Consider the following 25,462-nt stretch of genomic DNA (forward strand, 5'->3'; position numbering starts at 1 on the left):
TTATATCCGCGAGTTCATTTTGACGAAGCTGTAACAACCCACAAAGCTGTCAGCGTCAAATTTTGAAAAGAGATGTTGTTACTTCTAGCTTGCGGATAACTGTGTTTCCAAAAATCATTTCGGCGAAGCTGTAACAGCCCGGTTGGCTATCAGTGTAAATTTCAACAGAAAGAAGTGATTACACAGTCAGTGAAACGCAAGAAGATTCTTCGAAACTGTGTATTAGAAGTGTGTTGTTATCACCGATATAATGTTTCTGTGCCGACATTTAATAATTGTTAACGTGTATATGATATCTCTTATTATTATAATATTATTTAAAATTTTATTTTATACATTACATTTTGAAACCGAAATGTTTAAAAAAATTTATCGAGGCTTGGTGAAATATCACGTTGACTTAGAATTAAAATAACTGTATCTGTCCGAAATAAAAAGCTGATAAACATCAAAAATTCCAGGGGAACATTCCAGAAGACAGTGCAAGCAGACGACTTCATATTCCAAGCATCTGCTGATAATTCGTACAAGAAATCCGACGCTGAAAACTTAAACGAAGCAAAGACGAGACAAACACTTTTGTATCCTAATCAGAAATATCCAATCAAGGAAATAGAAGAGAAACTTATGTGAGTACTTTTACTTCTATACATGCTACGGTGTTCATATTTTCACCGTTGATTTAAATCACTGTGATAAAGGAGCGAAGATATTTTGATATCACGAACATATACCACTCCAAGGCACATTGAGATAATGTCATGCTACTAGCAATTTTGGATTTGTGCAGCTTCGAAATTGAACAACGGAAACAGAGGTCCGAGATAAAAAAATTACTCTATCAGATCGTATCTCAGTAACATTGATGACGCACGCACTAAGAGAGGCTATAGGTATAGAGAGGGCTGTAGGTGTGGTGTGACTGTAATCCAATATTTAATGGAATCAGGCGTTACCTCGCGGAAGTTCATCCTAAGTAAGAAAAGGACCAATATTTAGCCACTTCCGCACATGCAGTGGTAGTCGTGCAATAAAATGCACCGCCCGCCGATTAGTGCCAAACACAGAGTCAACTGATCGGTGTAACATAACTCCTGAAGATGCCCCGTGGAAGGATGAAACACGTGTTGAGTAATTTGGCGGTGGCGGTTGTTAGATTCGCATTGTTTGCCGCATACGCATTTATCAGCGGGCTGACGGGCGGTGCACTTTGTTGCACAACTACCACTGCATGTGCGGAAGTGGCTAAATATTGGTCCTTTTCTTACTGTAGTCCAAGTTTGCGGAGCAAGGACTACTCGGCGGTCGTGTCTTGAGTATTTTTTTTATTGCCCTCGCTATTGTGAGCCTCTCGTACCCCCTATCTTGTGTGGTACAGGGACTATTCAACATTATTTAATTTTTTCACATATTTTTTTATTTTCATTATCGTCTTTTATACGTCGTATGATCTTTCGTTCTTTTCATTCTTGCCACAATTCTTCTGTCTTTCCCTTTCGCTCTGTAACGCCTTTCATACATCCCTCATTACTCTTTTACATTTTTATTATTTTATTTCTATATAGGATTATTACAATATCACTTGGTTTTACATTATTTTTTTTTCTGATTTTTGTTGTTTACATTATTGTTTTTCTACAGAGTAGGAGGAACTCTTCTTTGGTTTTTTCTTCTCTTATATAGGGAGGATGTGAGGTGAATATTATAGGCTATGATGATGATGAATATTATATGGAGTGGGAAATCTACTTGAATTCCACTTTAAGAGCGACGGTAAAAGAGTGACAGTGTTAGCGAGCTACGGTGTCCTGAGATCAATTTTTAGATTAATAAGTTATTATCGGTAAAACAAAATGATCTATGACCAATATATGTTGCTAGATGACTTAGAATATAATAAATAAATTTATGAATAAACAAAAATTGAGACTAAGTAAAAAAAGACCAATATTTGGCCACTGTGCAGAAGTGGCTAAATATTGGTCCTTTTCTTACTTAGGATTGACTTCCGAGAGGTAACGCCTTATTCCATTAAAATTGAGACTGTCTGCTTCAGACTGCTAGCCTTCCTCAGGAGTAGTAATATATATCGTTCGAATTCTATACTGAGAATATTCGTTACTCTTTAAAGGACATGTATTAAAATATTTGTTGTCAGTCACTCGTATCCGAGTGAAGCGGGTTAATTAGCTGGTTGCCGCAAACTCGGATCCGAGCATCTCGCCCGTTCATTTTTCTTAAGCCAGTCAAAACTCAGAGGCGTGGAAAATTTTCATATTTTAGGCATAATATATTTCATGATCAATAAACGTGTTTGTTTACTTCATTGTCCTGCGTGTTTCTTTTCTCTGTAAACCCCATTTGATACGGTACAGTCCGCTAAATATAAACGTGAAAAGCGCCTCTGTGATAAGAGAACGGAGGCGCAATAAATATATTTATCGTAATGATCTATTCACATATGTACAAAGTAAATTTTTTTGCGCTACCCCAACAAGGCAACAGCGAAAAAATCTCTAATTACGTTCGAATCGGCGTTCGATATTTGAATTCAAACGTGCAAAAATTTTTAATAAAAGTATTGTGGCAGTAGTGGCCAGCCATACGAGGCGTGAACTTTACAATTTTAAATATAGAAAATAAATATGTAATTGACACTGTGGTAAACTTTATTCTACTATAATTTGAGGTTACATATAGCACTACTTTGGTGATTTGTTACCGTACGAAATTCCAGGCACAGAGTGCCGCAACGCCATCTTTCAAAAAACAGCGAGAACTTATTCAAGGTCCTAATATATACTATACTATATACGTTTACTGTACCATCTCCCATACAAAATCATTCTGGTTTTCTGATTTTTTTTTATATGGGATTTCTGGTAGGAAACTCTTACCAGGTTTATATATATATATATACACATATATATATATATATATATATATATATATATATATATATACACACACACTAATATATATATATATATATATATATATATTAGTGTGTGTGTATGTGTGCAAAGAATTAACGGTTTCAATGATTATATTCGACAGATACGAGTCAGATGGTAAAGCGGACGGTCAGGAGAGCTGTACGTGCAGGAGTAAAAGGAGTTGCAATCCACGAACGGTGAGGTTTTTTTTTTTTAATTTAGGAATTTAGCAGTAACTGGATCATAGGTTGAGGAGGCCTTTTCCTTGCAAAGAAAAGAAGAAGGATTCGGAACTACTTCTCAGCCATGGCTCAGACGACTACCTTGAAGAAGATGGTAATACTTTTTTGTTTCAAGTATAGTTATATGTATATATGTGGGAACGGAACGTAAGAGTAAAGGGAGTGAGCGGTTGATTGACGAATGAATGAGTAGTAGGAATGGATTAGGGCATTCTCGGGTAAGATGGCGGTCGTGCGGTTGATGTCAACTATGTAAGACGTGAAAAAATTAAAGTGTTTGAAAAAGATTTACATCTATTATTCGCCTGCGTGATTCACTCCCACAATTTGGGGGCTCGTCCGGGATAGAAATAAACACCAGGAGTGCGCGTACGGCGTAAGAATACTCAACGACGGCGAGGCGATTGAGGTTATATTAACGACGACGACGGCCGATATTTCGGTATTTTATTCCTCAACCCCCATCGCATAACGACATCAACGAGGTTTGTAACGAGCAGCAGTTAGCCACACATCATCCACACGAAGACGACTAATACACGACGCATTTTCCATAACGAAGAAATCACCACGAGTACGACCCATTTAAATATAAAGAAGAATGACATCCGAAGACGGGAGCGAAGGAGATTCCAGAGGCAAATTACAGCATAACCTGCTATACATGGAAGATTCCATAAAGAAATTCTCGGGAACCGACCCAACTTACCCAGTTTCAAAATGGACGCAAGACATCGAGGACAACGCAGAAATCTTTTATTTAACATCGGCTCAAAAATTACTATTAGCAAGACGGACGTTGATCTCGACTGCAGCGGCGTGGTTGCGCTCCGAGAAAACATTTAAAACATACGATGAACTCAAGACGGCTATAGGAAAAGAATTTCCGGAAACTATAAATGCAAAAGAAATTCACGAAATCATGAGCAAACGTAAGAAGCAAAAAGACGAAAATTGCTATGATTATATGTTGGAAATGAAGGCATTAGGCAGACGAGGAAAGTTAGCGGATTATATCGCAATACAATACATAATAGAAGGCATCACAGATCACGAAAGTAACAAAATTTTGTTATACGGCGTAAGTACTTATACTGAATTAAAAGAGAAGCTTAAATTGTATGAAAAATACAAGGAGAATTTACACCGAAGATCCAGTGTAAGTTCTAGTAGTGCGAATCACCGTGATAAGACCCAGAACAGGCGGCCTGTGCGTTGTTTTAACTGTGGAGAAATGAACCATACGTCTGATGCGTGCCCTCATCGAAACAAAGGTGTAAAATGTTTTCGTTGTAACGAGTTTGGGCACAAAGGTATGCAGTGCAATAGGCAACAGCAAACGCAAAATGGCGCTAGCGGGTCAGGTGCAACAAACGCTCATTCTAGAAAACAGTTCTACGTGACGTCACAGGAAATGAATGAGTATGGCGAAAACGATCTAAGCAACAATGGTGACCGTAAACGACAACCAATGAGCGGCAACGAGCAGACATTGTTTAGTGACGTCATGACAGCTGTCAACTCGAATGTAAACAACAACGCTACGAGGAATAAATCTGTTAAAATTGTTAATATTTGCGGCAGAAATATAAACTGTTTAGTTGATAGTGGTAGCGATTTAAACTTAATTTCTTCAAAACTATATTTTGATCTGGGAATAACGACGTATCAGCGTGAAAATGTGACTTTAACTGGACTTGGTGAAAAGCGCGTAAGTTCGTGCGGAAGATTTGTTACTATTATTGAACTAGATGGACAACGTTTTGAAACTGTGTTTCACATTGTGCCTAACGACGTTATGCCATACGATTTACTTTTAGGTCAAGATTTTTTATCTAATGCAGTGATAATCATCAATAAGGGATCAGTACTAGTAATGTCACCAGATAGTAATTCATGGTTAAATAAAATTTGTGCGATTAGCGAGATAGGGCAACCCAATTGTTTGGTTACAGATCCGCGGTTGAAAAAAGAAGTTGAGCATTTGGTGAGTAGTTATGTTCCGACCAAAATGAAAGAAGCTCCAATCGAAATGAAAATCATATTAACCGATGATATCCCTGTGGCGCAGCGTCCGAGAAGATTGTCATTGATGGAGGAAAAAGAAGTTGACAAACAAGTTAGCGAGTGGTTAGATAATGGAATAATACGACCTAGTTTCTCTGAATACTGTAGCCCACTTGTTCTTGTAAAGAAAAAGGATGGTGGTGTAAGGATTTGTGTAGACTACCGTAAAATCAACAGTAAGATGGTGAAAGATGAATTTCCACTTCCTGTAATAGATGACCACATCGATAAGCTAGCTAAGGCCAAAGTTTTCTCAAAGCTTGACCTGAAGAATGCATTTTTCCACCTAAAAGTAGATGAGCAGTCTATTAAGTATACTTCTTTTGTCACTCATGCAGGACAATATGAATTTTTAAGGGCTCCATTTGGGTTATCGATTTGTCCCAAATATTTTACAAGATATATTAATATAATTTTCCGAGACTTGGTTGCCAAAGGACATTTATTAATATTTATTGACGATCTATTAATATTATCGGAAAATTACGAGGAAGGGTTACAAAGATTAAAAGAAGTTCTTAACACAGCTAGTGAATATGGGCTTGAAATTAACTGGAAAAAATGTGAGTTGTTGACAACATGTGTGGACTACCTGGGGCACACTATTGAAGACGGGACAGTGAGACCTACGTCTGATAAAGTTGACGCAGTCATGAATTTCCCCGAGCCTAAAACATTAAAACAACTGCATTCATTCGTTGGTTTAACCTCATATTTCAGGAAGTACATTCAAGACTATGCCGCAATAGCATCACCTCTGACGAATCTACTGAGTAAAAATGAAACATTCCAATTCACCGACATAGAGAGAGAAGCTTTTTGCATCCTGAAGCAAAGATTATGTCAGCAACCTGTACTAAAGATTTATCATCCGGATTTACCTACAGAACTACACACAGATGCATCTAAATATGCACACTCAGCTATACTCATGCAGAGGAGTTCAGATGACGGATAGTTACATCCTGTTTATTATTCTAGTAGAAAGACAACAGAGAGTGAAAAGAAATACACAAGTTATGAACTGGAAGCACTAGCAGTCATTGAAGGTGTGAAAAAATTTAGAAAATACTTATTTGGTATACCTTTTAAGATAGTGACTGACTGTGCAGCCTTTCAAATGACTTTGTGTAAGAAGGACTTGGTGACACGAGTGGCACGATGGGTTTTATTACTCCAAGAATACAACTACACGGTAGAGCATAGATCTGGCTCTAAAATGAGACACGTTGATGCATTAAGTCGAAACCCACCATATGTAGGGATAATTACAAGGCAGATGCACGAACAGATTAAAATAGCACAAGAAAATGATGAAGGACTAAAAGCTATCATGGACATTCTGAAACTGGAGTCATATTCAGATTATTTTGTAGAAAATGGTTTACTCTACAAAACTGCACAAAGATTACTTGTAATACCTAAGAATATGGAAACAGAGATATTAAGAAGAGTACATGGAATTGGACATTTTAGTAAAAGAAAGATGACAGATTTGATTAATAAAGACTATTATATTAAAGACTTGCCCAAGAAAATTGAAGACTACATTGTGACATGTATCCCTTGTATACTGGCTACCAGGAAGGAAGGTAAGCAGGAAGGTTTTTTGAATCCTATAGAAAAAGAAGATGTACCTCTACATACAATTCATATTGATCATGTTGGACCTATGACGGAAACTAAGAAGATGTATAACCATTTATTGACTATTGTGGATGCCTTCACAAAATTTGTCTGGATTTTTCCTACAAAGAGTACAACAAGCAAAGAGGCAATAGACAAATTAAAAATCCATCAGCAGCATTTTGGCAACCCTAATAGGATTATAAGTGACCGTGGTACAGCTTTCACAGGCCAGGAATTTGAACAATACTGTGAAGAAGAGGGGATTGAGCACATCAAGATTACAACAGGCGTACCAAGAGGAAACGGCCAAGTCGAGCGAATCCATAGAACCATCATATCAGTCCTCACAAAGTTGTGCATTGAGCAACCAGACCTGTGGTATCGGCATGTGAATAGAGTGCAGCGTTACTTAAACAGCACTTTCCAGAGAAGTATAGGATGCACTCCGTACGAGTTGATGATTGGAAGTAGGATGAAAATCAAAGAAGATATAAAGCTTCGCGAACTTCTTTTACAAGAAGGAAGAGATATTTTTATGGAAAATAGAGAAGAAAAGAGACAAAAGGCAAAGGAACAAATTTTTCAAATTCAAGAAGAGAACAGGAGAAATTTTAATAAGAAGAGAAAGAAGAGTATCATTTATAAGAAGGGTGATTTAGTAGCCATCAAGAGAACACAATTCGGAACAGCTATGAAATTAAAACCAAAGTTTCTGGGGCCATATCGTGTATCAAGAGTTATATGCAAAGACAGATACGAAGTTGAAAAGGTAAATACTACCGATGAAGGACCAAATAAAACTCTTTCTGTTGCAGATTTTATGAAAAGGTGGCCAATTATCTAATTGTAACCTCATTGATGGTTATCATTTATTTTCATTTATTTTGTAGAAATTGTATAATTTAAGATTAGTTTTTTACACTTTAGCAGATGTATATTGTAACTTGTTAAATTTATTTTTGTAATAGTATAAGAAAAAGACGTTTGACTGAGGACAGTCAATGAGTCAGGATGACCGAGTGTGGGAACGGAACGTAAGAGTAAAGGGAGTGAGCGGTTGATTGACGAATGAATGAGTAGTAGGAATGGATTAGGGCATTCTCGGGTAAGATGGCGGTCGTGCGGTTGATGTCAACTATGTAAGACGTGAAAAAATTAAAGTGTTTGAAAAAGATTTACATCTATTATTCGCCTGCGTGATTCACTCCCACATATATATCTAATATATAAAATTCTCTTGTCACGGTGTGCGCGATTGAACTCCTACGAAACGGGTTGACCGATTTTCGTGAATTTTAGCGCTCATATCGGCCAGGGTGCCAGGATGGAGAATCGAGTAACATCTATTTTTCATCCCCCTAAATGTTAGCTCCACTCCTTAACTTTTTTTTGACAAATTTTTTTGTTTTTATTTTTTTTATGATACAGCATACAAAAATACATGCAAACCTAAATTTTCACCCCTCTACGATCAACTCTTATTTTTTAATTAAAAACGTTAACTTTTTGACTATATATATATATATATATATATATATATATATATATATATATCAGGAGGTGTGATATATATATATATATATCACACCTCCTCAAATCAACAGAATTAACCAGGGAGTAATTAATCATCAACGGACCCCAATTGCTGAACAAAGGCATCCTAAATTTCTGATGACCAATTGAAAGCGGCCTGTACCGAGCGAGATTCGACCACCCAATTTTTTTTTTATTTCTTTGAAAGGGAAACACAATAAATTTTATTAAAATAACAAAAAAATATTGTATTTCTAGTTTGGTTTTCCTTAATAAATAAAAAAAAAAATAGTAACACACCATCGTTTATTTTCAGCGTTCATGCAACACGCACTCAAAGTCGTGCTGTCGCAGAGAAGATTATCCAGCAGGTTTGACTTGATTTTATATTATTTTTTTTAATTTTTGATTCCCTTATTCTGTATTTTAAACGCTAGCTTGTTATTATTTCTCATGTAATGTTATTGGATAATTAAAGAATTAAATAAATCTCCAGGTTTAAACCGCCCAGAGTACTTCAACGAACTGGTGGACGAGCGTCCGATGCTGCTACCAGGGCAGACTATAAGTGGGGGACCATTCCCCCCTCCACCTGACACAGTCCTCAACGGAAAATTCGGCCCCGGTCACGCACCAGAAGCAATGGTGCTCGCTGCACTCGACGCCCCACGCGCTCATCCCATGCCACCGAAGATACACCCTCCTTCCAATGGACCAAATCTCATAGGTAACCCAGTTCAACAACCTAAAAGAGGAGTATTGGTTGGCCCTGGTGGACCGACAGGAGTCCTAGGCCCAGCTGGAATCAGACACAACAAAAACGGATTCAACGAAGATAACAGACAAGTGTTAGTCGGACCTGATGGACCAACTGGTTTAATAGGCCCTCAAAGATTTGGACAACATTCCAAGCCTGGACTCAATGAAGATAGACCTGGTGGTAGACCAAATTTCGAAATAATCGTCGGATCTTACATCGATCAACAAGATTTAAGACCGAGTCAATCAGCTCAAAGACCAGTATTAGTTGGACCTGGTGGACCAACCGGTATCATTGGTCCACAATACCAGCGACCAATTTTAGTAGGCCCCGGAGGTCCTACAGGAAACTTCGGACCACGGAGACCTATCTTAGTTGGTCCTGGAGGGCCTACTGGTATAATCGGACCTGGGTACGGTCTTCCAACGAGACCAGGGCCAAGGAGACCCGTGTTAGTAGGTCCCGGTGGACCAACAGGTGTTATCGGTCCATATGGAGTTTTTAGCAAGTAATTTATAATGTGATCTGTATATAATAATTAAATAAAGGTGCTTAAATGTAAATAGAAATGTAAAGATTCACCATCTTTCAACAGAAATGATTACATTGAGTCTTTTATATGAATATCCAAAGTATATTCAGTTGTTAATAAATATATTTTAAGATATCTTGACTTATTTTTTCTTTTATTAGCTAAAGAAAATTGATCATTGTAAATACTTTATACGACTTCATACTATACTTGACGCTACTTGATACTTTTACTTTTTTATGGCCCCCTTTTTAAGGACCTCTTGTTGCTTATTTAAAATCTATTGCAGGGACCTTTGATTCAAATAATTTTCAATTCATTTTTTACTAGCGTTCTTTTATTCTTCGTCATCCTTCTCAAGTTCTTTTACTCTATCTTCTATCATTCTTCTCATTCATTCTAAACATTATTTTCATTCACAATCCTTGCACTCATCGCCCATTTTCCTTATTTTTCTCTTATGTAGATATAAGAGAAAAAGAAGGAAAATGGGCGATATGTATGTATTATTGTTACTTGTGTTACAATTATTTTGTTACTCAATCTTATATTTAATTATTGATTATTTTTTAATTACATATTATTTTAAAACAATGGATTCGATGGTGCTACTTTCTATTCTTACCATTAACTTCACACTTCCGTTCTCCCTTGAGAATATGGAACAGCTTGTAATTGCGTTCACCACTGTCTGGTCTACCACTGGGTCACAGGTGCACGAGGATGTCTACGTGAGCTTAAACCTATACGGGTACTCAGAGAATTGATACTTATACTTTTTTTAATGTCCATCAATCTTTGGGAACTCTCATACACCGGTAACTTGTTATGGGAAAGAGACTACATGTTAGTAAATTTTTCACGCGTCTTTTTATTTTCAATCTCTTCTTCCGGTCTTCACATAATCGTTCAATCATTCACCTAACATAAATAACATAATCTAATATTATCATTCATTCTATCATTCAATGTATCTCAGTCTATGCTTTTTTTATTAAAGCTTATGTTATTTATTTAATGGCATCAGGCGTTACCTTGCGGAAGTCCATCCTAAGTAAGAAAAAACCACACATGCGGTGGTAGTCGTGTAACAAAGTGCACCGTCCGCCAGCCCGCTGATAAATGCGTATGCGGCAAACAATGCGAATTACACAACTGCCACCTTTAAATCACTCAACACGTGTTTCACCCACGGGGCATCTTCAGGAGTTATGTTACACCGATTAGTGCCAAACACAGAGACTCTGTGTGGCTAAATATTAGTCCTTTTCTTACAAAGCTTAAGTTATTTATTTATATCACAGGTGTATATTTATTATAGTTTGTATTTTTTTTTGTTTTTCTTTACCTCAGCATTTTTGTTTACATTTTTATTTTATTAGTTTATTGTGTTACTTTTATTCTTCTATGTTTTATTCTTGTTTTTTTTTTATCTCTCATTCACTCTCCAGCAGTAATAGAGGAAGGAACCTCTACCTTCTTTGTCTTTTATAATGGAGGCGATACTCGTGTCTTCGATCTTCGTCCTTCTGAACCGGCATTTGAGGTCATATCTATGTGCTGATACTTAAATTTGGACTGACGACATAGGTCGCGAAGAGCTCAGGCTGACAGGAATGATGTCATGACAGGGAATATAAATTTGATTTTATTTTATCAAATTGTGCGTACCTATTCTCATCACATATTGTTCATAGACGATTACTTTAAATCATCAAAAATATTAGGGGAACCGGAAAGTAATGTCGTTTTTGTTGACTCATTTTACAGAAAACCGATTGATTTTTACCACTCCGGCAATATCTATAAGGAATATTGATAAATACATACAACTGTTTTATCATTTTTTTTGAAAACTTACTAGATGGCGCTAGTCGTTAAGCCCCGTAGATGTAGTACTGATTTACCGACGCTATTTAAAAACCACTCTGTATGTAATAGTACTCTTCAAAATGAATAATTATATATCACAAAAATTGTGTTTCTGTCTTTCTGGACCTTGTAGAGCAGTCTACAATTGTCTGCAAATATAAGGGGGCCCGCAAAGTAATGTCGTTTTTGTCGACATATTTTTACAGAAAAATCGATTGATTTTTACCACTCCGGCATTTAGTATACTAGATCGCAAAAGGCTGTTGATAACAAAGGTGAATATATTGTTGATTATAAATAAAAACTTGTTAAAAATGTAGTCGTGTGAATTTAACTCGAGAAAGCGACATTACTTTCCGGACCACGTAATAGAATATAACATATACAATTTTAAAAGAAATGATTGCAATTAAATGTATAAATAAAAGTCATAGTTGGCATGGAAATAAAAAGTTTGACGCGTGTCGGACGATGTTGGCGCGATTCCAGAACAAAGGCGGCAAATAGAAGTCTCTTTGGTACGAATCGCTTCGGTCTCTAATAAATCGGATAAAGAATTTATCTAACTGGCCGGAAACTGGCAGGCTTATAGAAAAAAAGAATGTGAAATTTAAATTTGTATTTTATTACCAATGATCTATGTTTATTGAACATTCTTTGATGTTTATAAAGGGTCTGTTTTTATTAAACGGTTTTATTTAGTTCGACCCGTACGAAATTTATTTGTTTATTTATTTGGGTCAAAATTAGAAATTGAAATTTAAGCACCTTCCCGTTGCCAGATTGATCTGAAATTTGGTACACACATTTAATTTAGATGACAATACAATATAATAAAATCAATAACATTATAAATATAAGATGGCCGCCGATACAAAATGGCGGATTACATATTTTTCCTTAACCCCCTCAATATGGGTATCAAATGAAAGGGCTACTACACTAGTAAAACACGATGATTATGTCAAAATTTAAAATTCAAGATGGACGCCGTTCCAATATGGCGGACTAGGTACATATTTTTCCACAACCACCACAATATGGGTATCAAATAAAACCGTTTAACTTAAAAGTTTTTTTACCGATTTTTATTTATATATAATAAATTCATATCTCCCATTCCTGCTTAAAATTCCGTAAGTTACAAGATACAGTTACACATTTTTCAAAATTAAATTAAAATTAACAATATATTTATTCAAGTTATACTTTTGAATCGTCGATTATTTTAAACTTATAAGCAGTAGGCTACCACCGGTTGAACGCTGATCTATTCAAAAGAGCCGGCCAAAAACTCAACAGTTGCTTATTTTAAATCAAAGCTCAACTATTCTTCATATATACATTATAATATCAATGATGTGAATGAGTCAACTAAGTTCCAAGCGATCTATCAATCAAAAACTCTTGAATGCTATAATAAGATTTCTTAATGAATATGCTTTTAAATCGAAAACATCTTGTTTGTAAGCAAAGGGTTTCATCTAGTTAGATGATAGATGACGATAGCACCTAACTATGTTATGACGTATTTAAAGATAACTTAGGACTTGCAGCCTATAGGATACGCACTGGTCGTTTCCAAACTCATTTTAAAACAAGAATAGGGTCGTAAAATGAAACAATAGCTTATGTGGTACGCAAAGGGAGGTCTGTCAATAGATACTACGTACATACCCTCTCTATTTAATGGAATCAGGCGTTACCTTGCGGAAGCTCATCCTAAATAAGAAAAGGACCAATATTTAGACACTTCCGCACATGCAGTGGTAGTCGTGCCAAACACAGAGTCTCAAACTCTGTGTTTGGCACTAATCAGTTTAACTTAGCTCCTGAAGATACCCCGTGGAGGGTTAAAACACGTTTTGAGTCATTTGACGGTGGCAGTTGTGTGATTCGCATTGTTTTGCCACATAGGCATTTATCAGCGGGCTGGCAGGTGGTGCACTTTATTGCACGACTACCACTGCATGTGCGGAAGTGGCTAAATATTGGTCCTTCATCCATCCATTCCCTAATAAACTTCCAGAAGGGCTGGTTGAAAGCGGCTTCCTTCCAGCGTTTTACAATAACCATATCCAGGTCTTTTCTCTACCTTGCAGGTGAACGTACACACATGGAATCTAGCATTTACACAATTTAAATACATGTGTAGTGTATGTGCATTAGAAATAAATTGACGGAAAAGGATTATTATTCAATAAACGAATGTTTAATGACAATAATCCTTGGCAATGATGTCGCTTGATTATTTTGATTTCATTTAGGCTATGATAAGTATATATTTATGTATAAATCTGATTTAAACTTTATAAAAAGATGTGTTGTTGTGGAGTTTCTTACTGCTTCTTGTCCACAACTATAACACTTTGCGAAGCAGATTGGAGTCAAAAATAGATAGATAATAACTTGACAATTGATAAGAGTTCTGTTAAAAGTTTCAATGTTGAATGAACGAATTTTATCTTTGTCATTACAATTGCAAGGCACCAGCTGCCATCTTTCTTGTACGCTATACCTGCCTCGGAATCAGAATATCCAATAGTTCGTACACCGAAAGAAAGTTACCGGAAAAAATTGAGAAACTAGACAAATTTAATTAAACAAGAATTCTTATCACTCTAATTAAAATAGTAATTAATCTGAATAGTAATGGTAGTAAAGTAATGTTAAAAAACACTGTTACACTCGTGTTATGAAGGAGCTAAAATATAATCGAATAAGAAAATAAGAGAAATTTTAAACAAATGAAGACACGGTCGACGACGCGGGAAAGCCTTATATTAAGTGGAGCGACGAAATGGTCAAACTGTGCAGAAAAAAAAGAGATTGTGATGGATAGAAGGAGAAAGTGAAATAAAAGTATAAGCTGAAAAAATAGTTTATACAAGTTGTAACGTCACTGCCCCATATAGGGAACGAGAGGTCCCCAGAAAGGGGTGTTCCAAAGAAAATCCAAAGAGTCAGGTCACGGGAAATTATTGGATGCCGGCAACGGAAGACCAGTTACTGTCTGTACTGTGGTGATCTTTGGGAGGAAGTCTATGTGTTGAAGGCGTCTACAGATTGACATAATGATGATAAAAGGCACTATAAAGACTCAATAGCAAGCATATATATATTATGTGATGGACATTATGCTGCTGCTTGACAAGCTTTGTGCAGCTTTATCGATATTGAGCTGGGTGATCATATTTTAGTTACAACGAAGACGTTTGCACGCAGAGGAACTATTTATACCCGTGTAAGTGCAGGGATGGAACTCGTGTAGCGCCCGTGTGCGATAAAACCCTGACGTCTAGGCCTAACCATCCTCCCCGCGGCTATAACTATTAACTTTGCCGTCGTAACAAAAAAGGTTTTTCATATTCCAACAAGCTATTTTATAAGTAGGTATAGCTTACAGTATGGTATTAGTTACGGCCTTTCTACATATGACGGCAGAATAACACTCATTGCTATGTTCTTCTCTCAGTTCATCACTCAGTTCATGTTTCATGTGATTTAAGTTTTATGGACAGCGAAATGTATTGAATTTTTGTACCACCGTACGACGGCGCCTGTTTGAATTGAACACCCTGCACTATAGGTTAAGCCGCCCCTGTGTAGGTGTGTAGTGTTGCAACTGTAGTGTAGTGTATGTGAAGCGAGGACTACTCGATGGTCAGGAGCAACGTGGGCAGACCCTGATCCTCACTTGCACGGCTGATGTACGATGAGTATCGTAGCATTGATATTAGTAAATCTAATAATAATAATAATAAAAAACTTGCCGATGGTTGTGATGACAATGATACTGTAGAACAGTGCCCCGGTGAAAGTCCACTGGATGTGTTCGGTGCTTTCATTGCCGTCCCAACCCCTCACCTTCATCTCCAGCAGGATCGCATTCTCGAAGTCCTTTGCGAATATAACGATAAAATTATCATATGGTACAAAAAATTGAAATATATTTATTTCAAGTCACGTCAACTAGACAAAATAGACCGAAAGAGAAAGTAAAATATGAAAGAAGAGAGAGAAAATAAAAAATCATGTGAAAAATTAAATTGCAAATAAAGTCCCTGTCCCACCATAAATAGGGGTACGAGAGGCCCCCAATAGCGGGGGTCATAAAAAAAACTAGACAAAATATAAGTTTAAATGATACACTGTATCCTAAAATCCATAAAGAAGAATTGCTTGCTTGTCTGAATTGGCAGCGGCCAGGTCGAATTGTCGCTGGAGGCTGTTGGAGCCGAAATGTAAGCGCCACATAAGGTTCCGTTTAAATGGCGCCGTGTTATAAGACCACACGTTGTCTTACTCTTATGCTATGACAGAAACCTGTATTCCTAAATAAGTTTTTCAGTTTTTTGTTTATTTTAATTTCTCCTTCTCTTTTTCATCTCAATCTCTTCCGCTCTATCTTCTTGCATTCTTCTTAACTTTTTTCACTCCCTCTAGGTTGAACGACAACGTAATTAAGTTCGCGAAAAGTCTGGTTATCGAGGCTTTACCCTTGCATTAGGCGTCTTTCGGAACATCCTGTACATGCAATAAATCACATAATCCGTAAAAAACATTTTCGAAATTCAGATAACAACATATTAAAATTCTTTTCGGCCTGTCGTATTCCAATAGAAAAAAATATATATTAATGTAACCTATTTAAGATTTATCATTTTATACAGGTTGATATGAAATAGGTATTAAAACTTTATAAGCTATGCATTTACCTATAAAGATTTAACACCTATAATAGGTCATACTGTATATTATTCATTTATAAGTGTTGGTTACCTTGAACATGTACTGCCTGCAAAGTTTCCGTGAACAACGTGTCCAATCGAGGTGGAGAAAGAAGATAGAGAAAGAGAGAGAGAGAAGTTACCTTGAGCATGTCAACGACATCAGAGGTCCAATTTGTCTGATTCAGTAAAGGTACGGTGCGTGTCATGTGCCAGATGCTCTGCGTCGTGTTGCTCCGGATCTGCGATATGTTCATCTTCACCTGCGTTCGGAATGATTAAATAATAAAATATTATATCATTATTTCAAAATAAGTGACGTATATATTCTTCTAGAACAGAGTTCCCCAAACTTTTTTGTGTCGTAGGCCCCTTGATAGCAGATAAGCAATAAGTCAATATTTTTAGAGAATTCCAACATCCTACAACTTACACAATTTTATAAACATATATAATAATTTTTTTATTTCATAGGTACTTTTAAAAATAATGTAAATGTTTTGATATTAAAAGATAGTATGATGTAAGTAAATAGGTACTATCAGTGTATGTGTTGAGATCCACTATCGTGGACCCTCATTTTCATTTCATGGCCCCCAAATTTTTTTTCGCTGACGTAGACCCCTTGCAGGTTGTCATAGACTCCTAGGGGTCGATATAGACCACTTTGGGAATCACTGTTCTAGAAGTATCTGTAGCTACTATTAAAAATGAAACGTAATTGCTTCATTACCAATCTAAATGTAAGGTTTATTCTAGAAACAATGCGATGACCGACAATGGGAACACTTTCTGATAATATTCCAAATAGTGTAACATTTGGAGCATAAATGTCTTAAGACGGCTATCACGAAGATGCAGCTTCGTGCACTGGTTGGACCAGGCTCGAACTGCGTTTAATATCAGTAGCCAAAGCAATATACACCGCCAAAGATCACCACAAATGACTTAATGCAATTTGCCACTAATTTTCAAAAAATAGTCACGAAACTTAGCAGTGAGTGATACTATCTGCTATGGAGGGACATGGTCTTTTTATTGTGTTGAATAAATTTTATTTTCTTTCTCTCCTTACATTTCACAATTTCTTTCAAACGTCATCTGTTTTTTGACACAATATCTTACACTCTCCTGGCTTACTTGTCTCCTTATACACTCCTTTCTTCCTACTCCCTAAAATAGTGAGTTGTAGAAAGTGGGGGTTATATACCCATGTAAATTGGTCAATTAAGTGGCATATCATCATCATTGCTTCATATTTAAAAGGATAGAGAGCCAGTAAAGAGATATATTCTTTTAAATTATTGATTATTATTACTTACCTCTCTCTCGTGTTGTGCCTCCAAACGCTCGAAGGTGACGGCTCCAAGGATGCAGTAGGCTACCACCAGGCTTATCATCACGAAGTGAGAGAAAACCAGCGAACATAACTTCCATGTGTAATACAGCACCTGATGAAGAGTTGGATAAAATTGAAGTTTTTGTTTGGATCGGACTATAACTACTTCCCAAGTGGCATTTGTAGATTTTCTGGGTCGAAGTGGCAGAGTGAACATAAGACCTGTTTTAAAGTAGCGAAGCTCAAAGGTTCGAAGCTTTTCAAAAGGCGAATACAAAAATTGAAGTATTCTTTCGTAAAAGCCCAAATTGCATGTGTACATTTTCTGGGTCTAAGTGGCATAGCGCAGAGTGAACATAAGACCTGTTTTAAAGTAGCGAAGCTCAAAGGTTCGAAGCTTTTCAAAAGGCGAATACAAAAATTGAAGTATTCTTTCGTAAAAGCCCAAATTGCATGTGTACATTTTCTGGGTCTAAGTGGCATGGCGCAGAGTGAACATAAAACCTCTTTTAAAGCAGCGAAACTCAAAGGTTCGGAGCTTTTTCGAGGGCGGATACAAAAATTGAAGTATTCTTTCGTAAAGGCCCAAATTGCATGTGTACATTTTCTGGGTCTAAGTGGCATGGCGCAGAGTGAACATAAAACCTCTTTTAAAGCAGCGAAACTCAAAGGTTCGGAGCTTTTTCGAGGGCGGATACAAAAATTGAAGTATTCTTTCGTAAAGGCCCAAATTGCATGTGTACATTTTCTGAGTCTAAGTGGCATAGCGCAGAGTGAACATAAAACCTCTTTTAAAGCAGCGAAACTCAAAGGTTCGGAGCTTTTCAAAAGGCAAATACAAAAATTGAAGTATTCTTTCGTAAAGGCCCAAATTGCATGTGTACATTTTCTGGGTCTAAGTGGCATAGCGCAGAGTGAACATAAAACCTCTTTTAAAGTAGCGAAGCTTGAAGGTTCGGAGCTTTTCAAAAGGCGAATACAAAAATTGAAGTATTCTTTCGTAAAGGCCCAAATTGCATGTGTACATTTTCTGGGTCGAAGTGGCAGGACGCAGAGTGAACATGAAACCTCTTTTAAAGTAGCGAAGCTTGAAGGTTCGGAGCTTTTCAAAAGGCAAATACAAAAATTGAAGTATTCTTTCGTAAAAGCCCAAATTGCATGTGTACATTTTCTGGGTCGAAGTGGCAGGGCGCAGAGTGAACATAAAACCTCTTTTAAAGCAGCGAAACTCAAAGGTTCGGAGCTTTTTCGAGGGCGGATACAAAAATTGAAGTATTCTTTCGTAAAGGCCCAAATTGCATGTGTACATTTTCTGGGTCTAAGTGGCATGGCGCAGAGTGAACATAAAACCTCTTTTAAAGCAGCGAAACTCAAAGGTTCGGAGCTTTTTCGAGGGCGGATACAAAAATTGAAGTATTCTTTCGTAAAGGCCCAAATTGCATGTGTACATTTTCTGGGTCTAAGTGGCATAGCGCAGAGTGAACATAAAACCTCTTTTAAAGCAGCGAAACTCAAAGGTTCGGAGCTTTTCAAAAGGCAAATACAAAAATTGAAGTATTCTTTCGTAAAGGCCCAAATTGCATGTGTACATTTTCTGGGTCTAAGTGGCATAGCGCAGAGTGAACATAAAACCTCTTTTAAAGTAGCGAAGCTTGAAGGTTCGGAGCTTTTCAAAAGGCGAATACAAAAATTGAAGTATTCTTTCGTAAAGGCCCAAATTGCATGTGTACATTTTCTGGGTCGAAGTGGCAGGACGCAGAGTGAACATGAAACCTCTTTTAAAGTAGCGAAGCTTGAAGGTTCGGAGCTTTTCAAAAGGCAAATACAAAAATTGAAGTATTCTTTCGTAAAAGCCCAAATTGCATGTGTACATTTTCTGGGTCGAAGTGGCATAGCGCAGAGTGAACATAAAACCTCTTTTAAAGTAGCGAAGCTTGAAGGTTCGGAGCTTTTCAAAAGGCGAATACAAAAATTGAAGTATTCTTTCGTAAAGGCCCAAATTGCATGTGTACATTTTCTGGGTCGAAGTGGCAGGACGCAGAGTGAACATGAAACCTCTTTTAAAGTAGCGAAGCTTGAAGGTTCGGAGCTTTTCAAAAGGCAAATACAAAAATTGAAGTATTCTTTCGTAAAAGCCCAAATTGCATGTGTACATTTTCTGGGTCGAAGTGGCAGGGCGCAGGGTGAACATAAAACCTCTTTTAGAGTAGCGAAGCTTAAAGGTTCGGAGCTTTTTCGAGGGCGGATACAAAAATTGAAGTATTCCTTCGTAAAAGCCCAAATTGCATGTGTACATTTTCTGGGTCGAAGTGGCAGGGCGCAGAGCGAACATAAAACCTCTTTTAAAGAAGCGAAGCTCAAATGTTCGGAGCTTTTTCAAAAAGCGAATACAAAAATTGAAGTATTCTTTCGTAAAAGCCCAAATTGCATGTGTACATTTTCTGGGTCGAAGTGACAGGACGCAGAGTGAACATAAAATCTATTTTAAAGAAGCGAAGCTCAAGTTCGGAGCTTTTTCAAGAACGGATACAAAAATTGAAATATTCTTTCGTAAAAGCCCAAATTGCATGTGTACAATTTCTGGGTCGAAGTGGCAGACTGAACATAAGACCTCGTTTAAAGTAGCGAAGCTCAAATGTTCGGAGCCTTTTCAAGAACGGATACAAAAATTGAAGTATTCTTTAGTAAAAGATAATCGATTTGCGAACACGAACTAGCTCTGTATATGTTTATAGATTTATATAAACATGTTTGTTTATATGTATGTGTTTATAGTAATGTATGTATGTTTATGTGTATGAATATGTAAACTCTAGACTTTCCTTAGCTATGACGTCGGTCTACCTAGTGGGGGGTACCCACGCCGCGTCTAACGGCTCATAGTCTGGAGAACCTATCGGCCTCAACGGCCACAGCTTGCGCGCTACATCAGTAATCCTATTCTTCTCTTTTATAGCCCTCTCCATTGCTTTCAGGGTGACCTTGTGCCTTCTTATGTGTCAACTATCGTAAGTGACCACTGTACTTGTGATATTTATTTCAATCTATGTGAGATTACTATATATATATACAAAGAAAATACAGTTAAATAGTGAACAATTGTCATACTGTTCTAAACACTTTCGATCGTATATCATCCGTTACTGTTTAGACTACAATACGTCAGTGAAATGAAAGAGTTGATATTCGCACATGAATAATTGACTGTCGACTTGTCAGTGATTCGGAATGGTGACAAAAATATTGAAAATGTGAAAAAGTAGTAATTTTATTGCTGTTTTAGAGTATACATTACATTTTCTATTTTCTATATATATTAATAAATGTTTGTCGTTCGTCTGTCCGTATTAGGATGGATGTACTATGCTCTTCGTTCGTCGGAATCTTATGTACCCAAGGACAATAGAATATCCTATATCCTTTCAACTGCAGAAATTCCACTGCTAGAAATAAACTTCCCTCATGAAATAACTTATTTAGTATATCATCATTCCAGATGTAAGACGTCGACAGTTTTATTAGGGTGACCGGAAAGTAATGTCGTTTCTGTCGACATATTTTACAGATAAATCGATTGATTTGTTACCGCTCCGGCATTGATTTGTATACTAGATGGCAAAAAGTTGTTGATAACGAAGTTGAATATATTGTTAATTAGAAATAAAAATTTCGACATTACTTTCCGGTTTCCCTAATACATAGACTTCCCTTATATAAATCCAGTAGGAAATTTTTATCCTTTTTTACCCTTCTTTGGAGGTCCTTTCCTAAACCCCTTCATGTATGATTGGGAATATATTCACAAGAGTAAACATTTACTCTTTTTCAATTTTGATTTCTGTTTTTTTTCTTCTTTCGTACTTCATATTTACTTCTTCACAATATCTGTCACTGTTTACAATCTTTGCATGTTGTTCAGACTTCCTCTCACTTCTCTCTCCTGCATTTCCAAGACATCACAGATCTGTTTCAACTATCACATTACTTTGCTAAAACATACTTAGTTACTGGTTTACTTGCGTCCATATCATGTTTTTATTTTGTTTTTTTTAGTAAACGCCTATATTAATCACGAATTTTATCTCAGTTTTTATTTATGTATCACTGTATTGTGGTCTTACTCGACCCTGGCTTACGTAATTAAGTCTTATTACTACGTATTATACTCTGTCCTATTGTTCTTCATAAGTTTTCCAATACGGGGCGATATTCTTCGTCGCCCACTAGGAAGGCGATGTTACTTGTCTTAATCCACTCCTAGCTCAATCACACAGACAGACCGAATTTCTCTTAATACGAGACAGTCTACCAGATCTACCACGGTTTAGGTGGACCTGGTTGGAAGCGGCTTACATCCACAACGTTGTTTCTCCCTCCTATAGATGGGCGTTCTGGGCTTTTCAGTCTGTAGTCTCTACTCCTAAACCTTATGGTCCAAGTGGCAATATCCTCCGCACTATGTAGCTTGTATCTAATCATTTCCACTAGCCAACCCGCTAGATTATTTCCGTTGCTTCCATACATCTTCGGATTTCCTTATCCCTAGTTCCAAATTGTAGATAAACAACGAGCTTAGCTCTGTAGGCAAGTTAAACAATTTATGGAATTTCCATAAATAGTGAATTTTTTTTAAACAATATTTTAAGTTTACCCGAGCAATGGTAGTCCAGCGGTGTAGAGCTTAGACTTGCGAACGTAGGTCACGGGTTCAATTCTCGGAATATAATCTAATATAATTTACACATCGCGCATTGATTGTAAGGTGGTGTTACTGTTAATACACTACTTTCCAGATGGGAGGTAGCGTCTTTGCGTACCATAGCATCAACCTGCTTTGCAGGTGATGCATAATCGCTATATGGAATATTCCCCCATAGATATAATTTAAGAAGCCGTATGCCCTGCAGTGGGAGTCTACGGGCTTCTATTAATTGTATCATTTTATTAGGGAAACCGGAAAGCAATGTCGCTTTAAGTTAAATTCACACGACTATATTATTACACAAGTTTGTTTATAATCAACAATATATTCACCTTCGTTATCAACATCCTTTTGCCATCTAGTATGCAAATCAATGCCGGAGCGGTAACAAATCAATCTGTTTTTCTGTTAAATATGTCGACAGAAACGACATTACTTTCCGATTCCCCTAATACTTTTATAGTGTACTTAAAACTATATATATAATGAAAAAAATAATAACTAATCCTGATATTTATAACAATTTTTGTTATTGTATTATCGTTACAATAATTTTTGATTTTTATACAGGTATACACCAATACCTCGCTTTGCGACGTTTCGTTTTGCGTTTTTTTTCGAAGTTGCGTCGCTGCTTAATTAGTACTAATTTTCACTGTGCGTCGTTAGATTTTCGAGGTTGCGTTGTTTTGGGTTCAAATCTTTAATTTGTTTTTAAATTTTCACTTTTGTTTCTAATTTCGCCGTGCCATCAAAACTCGAGGATTTCTTTTCTAACTAAAAATCAACGCAATTTTAATACAGTTTTATTTTCATTTTATTTTGCTAATTTTTAGCGTTCAGTTTCAATTACGTAGTGTGTTATAATGTAGTGTTTTTTTTTAAGAGAATAATAAATTTATATAAATTTTTACGTGTTGTATCTGATTACAAAAAAAGATAAAATAGATATTATTACAATTTATTTATTGGCAGAGTTATATTATTTTTGTTTTAAAAGTGTTTACTTTGTTCAATTTTCTTTTAAGAAAGTAGATTTTCGTAACCCTGGAACCTACTTCGATATTTACATGGTTTGCTATAGAAAATCTTAATTCACTTTGCGGCGTTTCAATTTGCGTCGTGTTTTTTTGGAACGTAACCACGACGCAAAGTGAGGTATTGGTGTATATACATTAATTGACAACAAATGTACATACATTTACTCTTTTACAGCTATTACACTTATTACACATCAACGTGCATGCATTATGATGATTTATTACCACCACTGAGTATATCGTATACCAATTTAGTATTAAAATATTTATCATAAGGATTATAAGTATCATAAATATCCAATGTTTACAATCAGTTTGATTTATTTGATTGTAAAAGTGTTTACCTTCGCACATTTGCTGGGAGGCGGCGGTGGATATTCCAGTACGCGTTCTACACGCATCTCTCGACGTGGCATTTCTGCACTTAATTTATTTCACTATTTATTCATAACACATTTCACCGTTACACTGATAAACGTTATTTATTTTATAAAGTTTTTTTTCGTTTAGTTTTACATATTATTACACTATAAAAACTGTTTAGTTAGCCATATAGTTCGGTTTGGAATTGACGAGAAATTGAGTCGATAAGAGATTTCCTCCTACACACTCATCATGATATCTCTGGAACTATATATTTTACAGAGTTGAAACTTTGCAAAAATGTTGATTATATTACGTATATATCAGCTAAGAAAGGATCTTATGAAATTACTACAAAAAAAACTGGTTGAATTAGGCGTTATAAATTTTTTTTTTTTTAATTAGAGCTCTCGTGAATATATAACTTGATCGTTATATATATTTTTTACATGGTTAAAATTATTAGAAATGTTTTTGTGAAACTACAAAAATAAATTGTTTATTATATATCGTATTGATATACATATAAAAGCACCGGATCAATTACACTCCTTGTTGTACCCCGATTTTATAGTATAATTATAGTAATTATAAATTTGTTTTATTTATACACGTTCTATAAACAGTATACATTTATAAATTATCACTATTTAACACACTGCACTGGAAGATTTACAGATCTAGTAAACAATAGTATCTTTTCGGACGCGAAACATAAATCACTGGATTCACGCGTGAACTTGGCTTCTGTATACTATTTATATTTTTTGTCGGATCCTAATCCTGTACACGGTGTTGTGATATATCAGATACGATTTGGAACTTGCGTCGGCATCCGGTCTACGGAACGAACTGCCGACATCTGGAAGCTGGAACGCGTTTCGCTCCGTGGTTTACGACCGGTGTTACCCAAAATATTGGCTTCGCATATCTTTATTATCAAGTCTTCCCGCATATCAGGAGTTTCTATTAACTCTCTTTTACAAATATGAAGAAAAAAACCTAAAATTATTTAAACTTGTAGTGGGAAATGTAAGATTATTTATTTATCTTTAATATATACACCAACAGCAAACTATAATATATATTTACTATATCTAAACCTTAATAAAATAAATAAAAAACAAATATAATATTAACAGAGCATTTAAAAAGTAATTAAATAAGATACGGTAATAAAAAAATTAAATTTATATAAAGCTATGCAAACTTATGATAAATCTTTTTTTAAAGTATATAAATTTTTAGTCAATTTTTTTATTTTATTTACACGAATTGCAAGTAAATAAACTATATGTTACATGCTAAACCAGTTGTACAACTATCTATAAGTTAATGCTACATGCAATCAAAATTAATATAGCAACTAATTATATATTATCATTATGTAAAGAAATATATATATTCTGTTTCTAACTTGATCTAATACTGCAATTTAAAAAGTATGAATTAAAGACGGATCTTGGAGGCTCCGAAAGAATGCCGAAATTGAGACTATAGTAGCACAGCCAAATATCATTGGCGAATATAAAGCTCAACGAATCCGCTGGCTTGGTCACTTGGAGCGAATGGGATCGGATCGGAGCGTGAAGGTAGCGTACCTGGAAAAACCGAGGGGTCGAAGACCAGTGGGTAGACCCATGTATCGCTGGATCGATCGCGTTGAGGCAGACTTGCGCGAACTGAATGTCAGCCAAGGGCAGACGATGGCGCAAGA

The 25,462-nt window shown here is 36.2% G+C and overlaps 1 protein-coding gene across 1 annotated transcript in view; it reads right to left on the reverse strand.

Moving 5' to 3' along the window:
* Positions 1-23,847, reverse strand: part of galene — a 59,184-nt gene extending 35,337 nt beyond the window's left edge. Inside the window, exons 1-4 of the mRNA XM_068761125.1 lie at positions 23,727-23,847; positions 17,624-17,752; positions 16,445-16,564; positions 15,345-15,471 (exon numbers count right to left, since the gene is read on the reverse strand). Of these exons, the coding sequence (XP_068617226.1) occupies positions 15,345-15,471; positions 16,445-16,564; positions 17,624-17,752; positions 23,727-23,798 (448 nt within the window). The 5' untranslated portion in view covers positions 23,799-23,847. The remainder of the gene's footprint in view (positions 1-15,344; positions 15,472-16,444; positions 16,565-17,623; positions 17,753-23,726) is intronic.
* Positions 23,848-25,462: the final 1,615 nt, after the last annotated feature.

Source organism: Battus philenor, unplaced genomic scaffold, assembly GCF_028537555.1.
Source record: "Battus philenor isolate CCGP_79_NKW_IND1 unplaced genomic scaffold, ilBatPhil1.0.hap1 SCAF_14, whole genome shotgun sequence".
NCBI lineage: Eukaryota > Metazoa > Arthropoda > Insecta > Lepidoptera > Papilionidae > Battus > Battus philenor.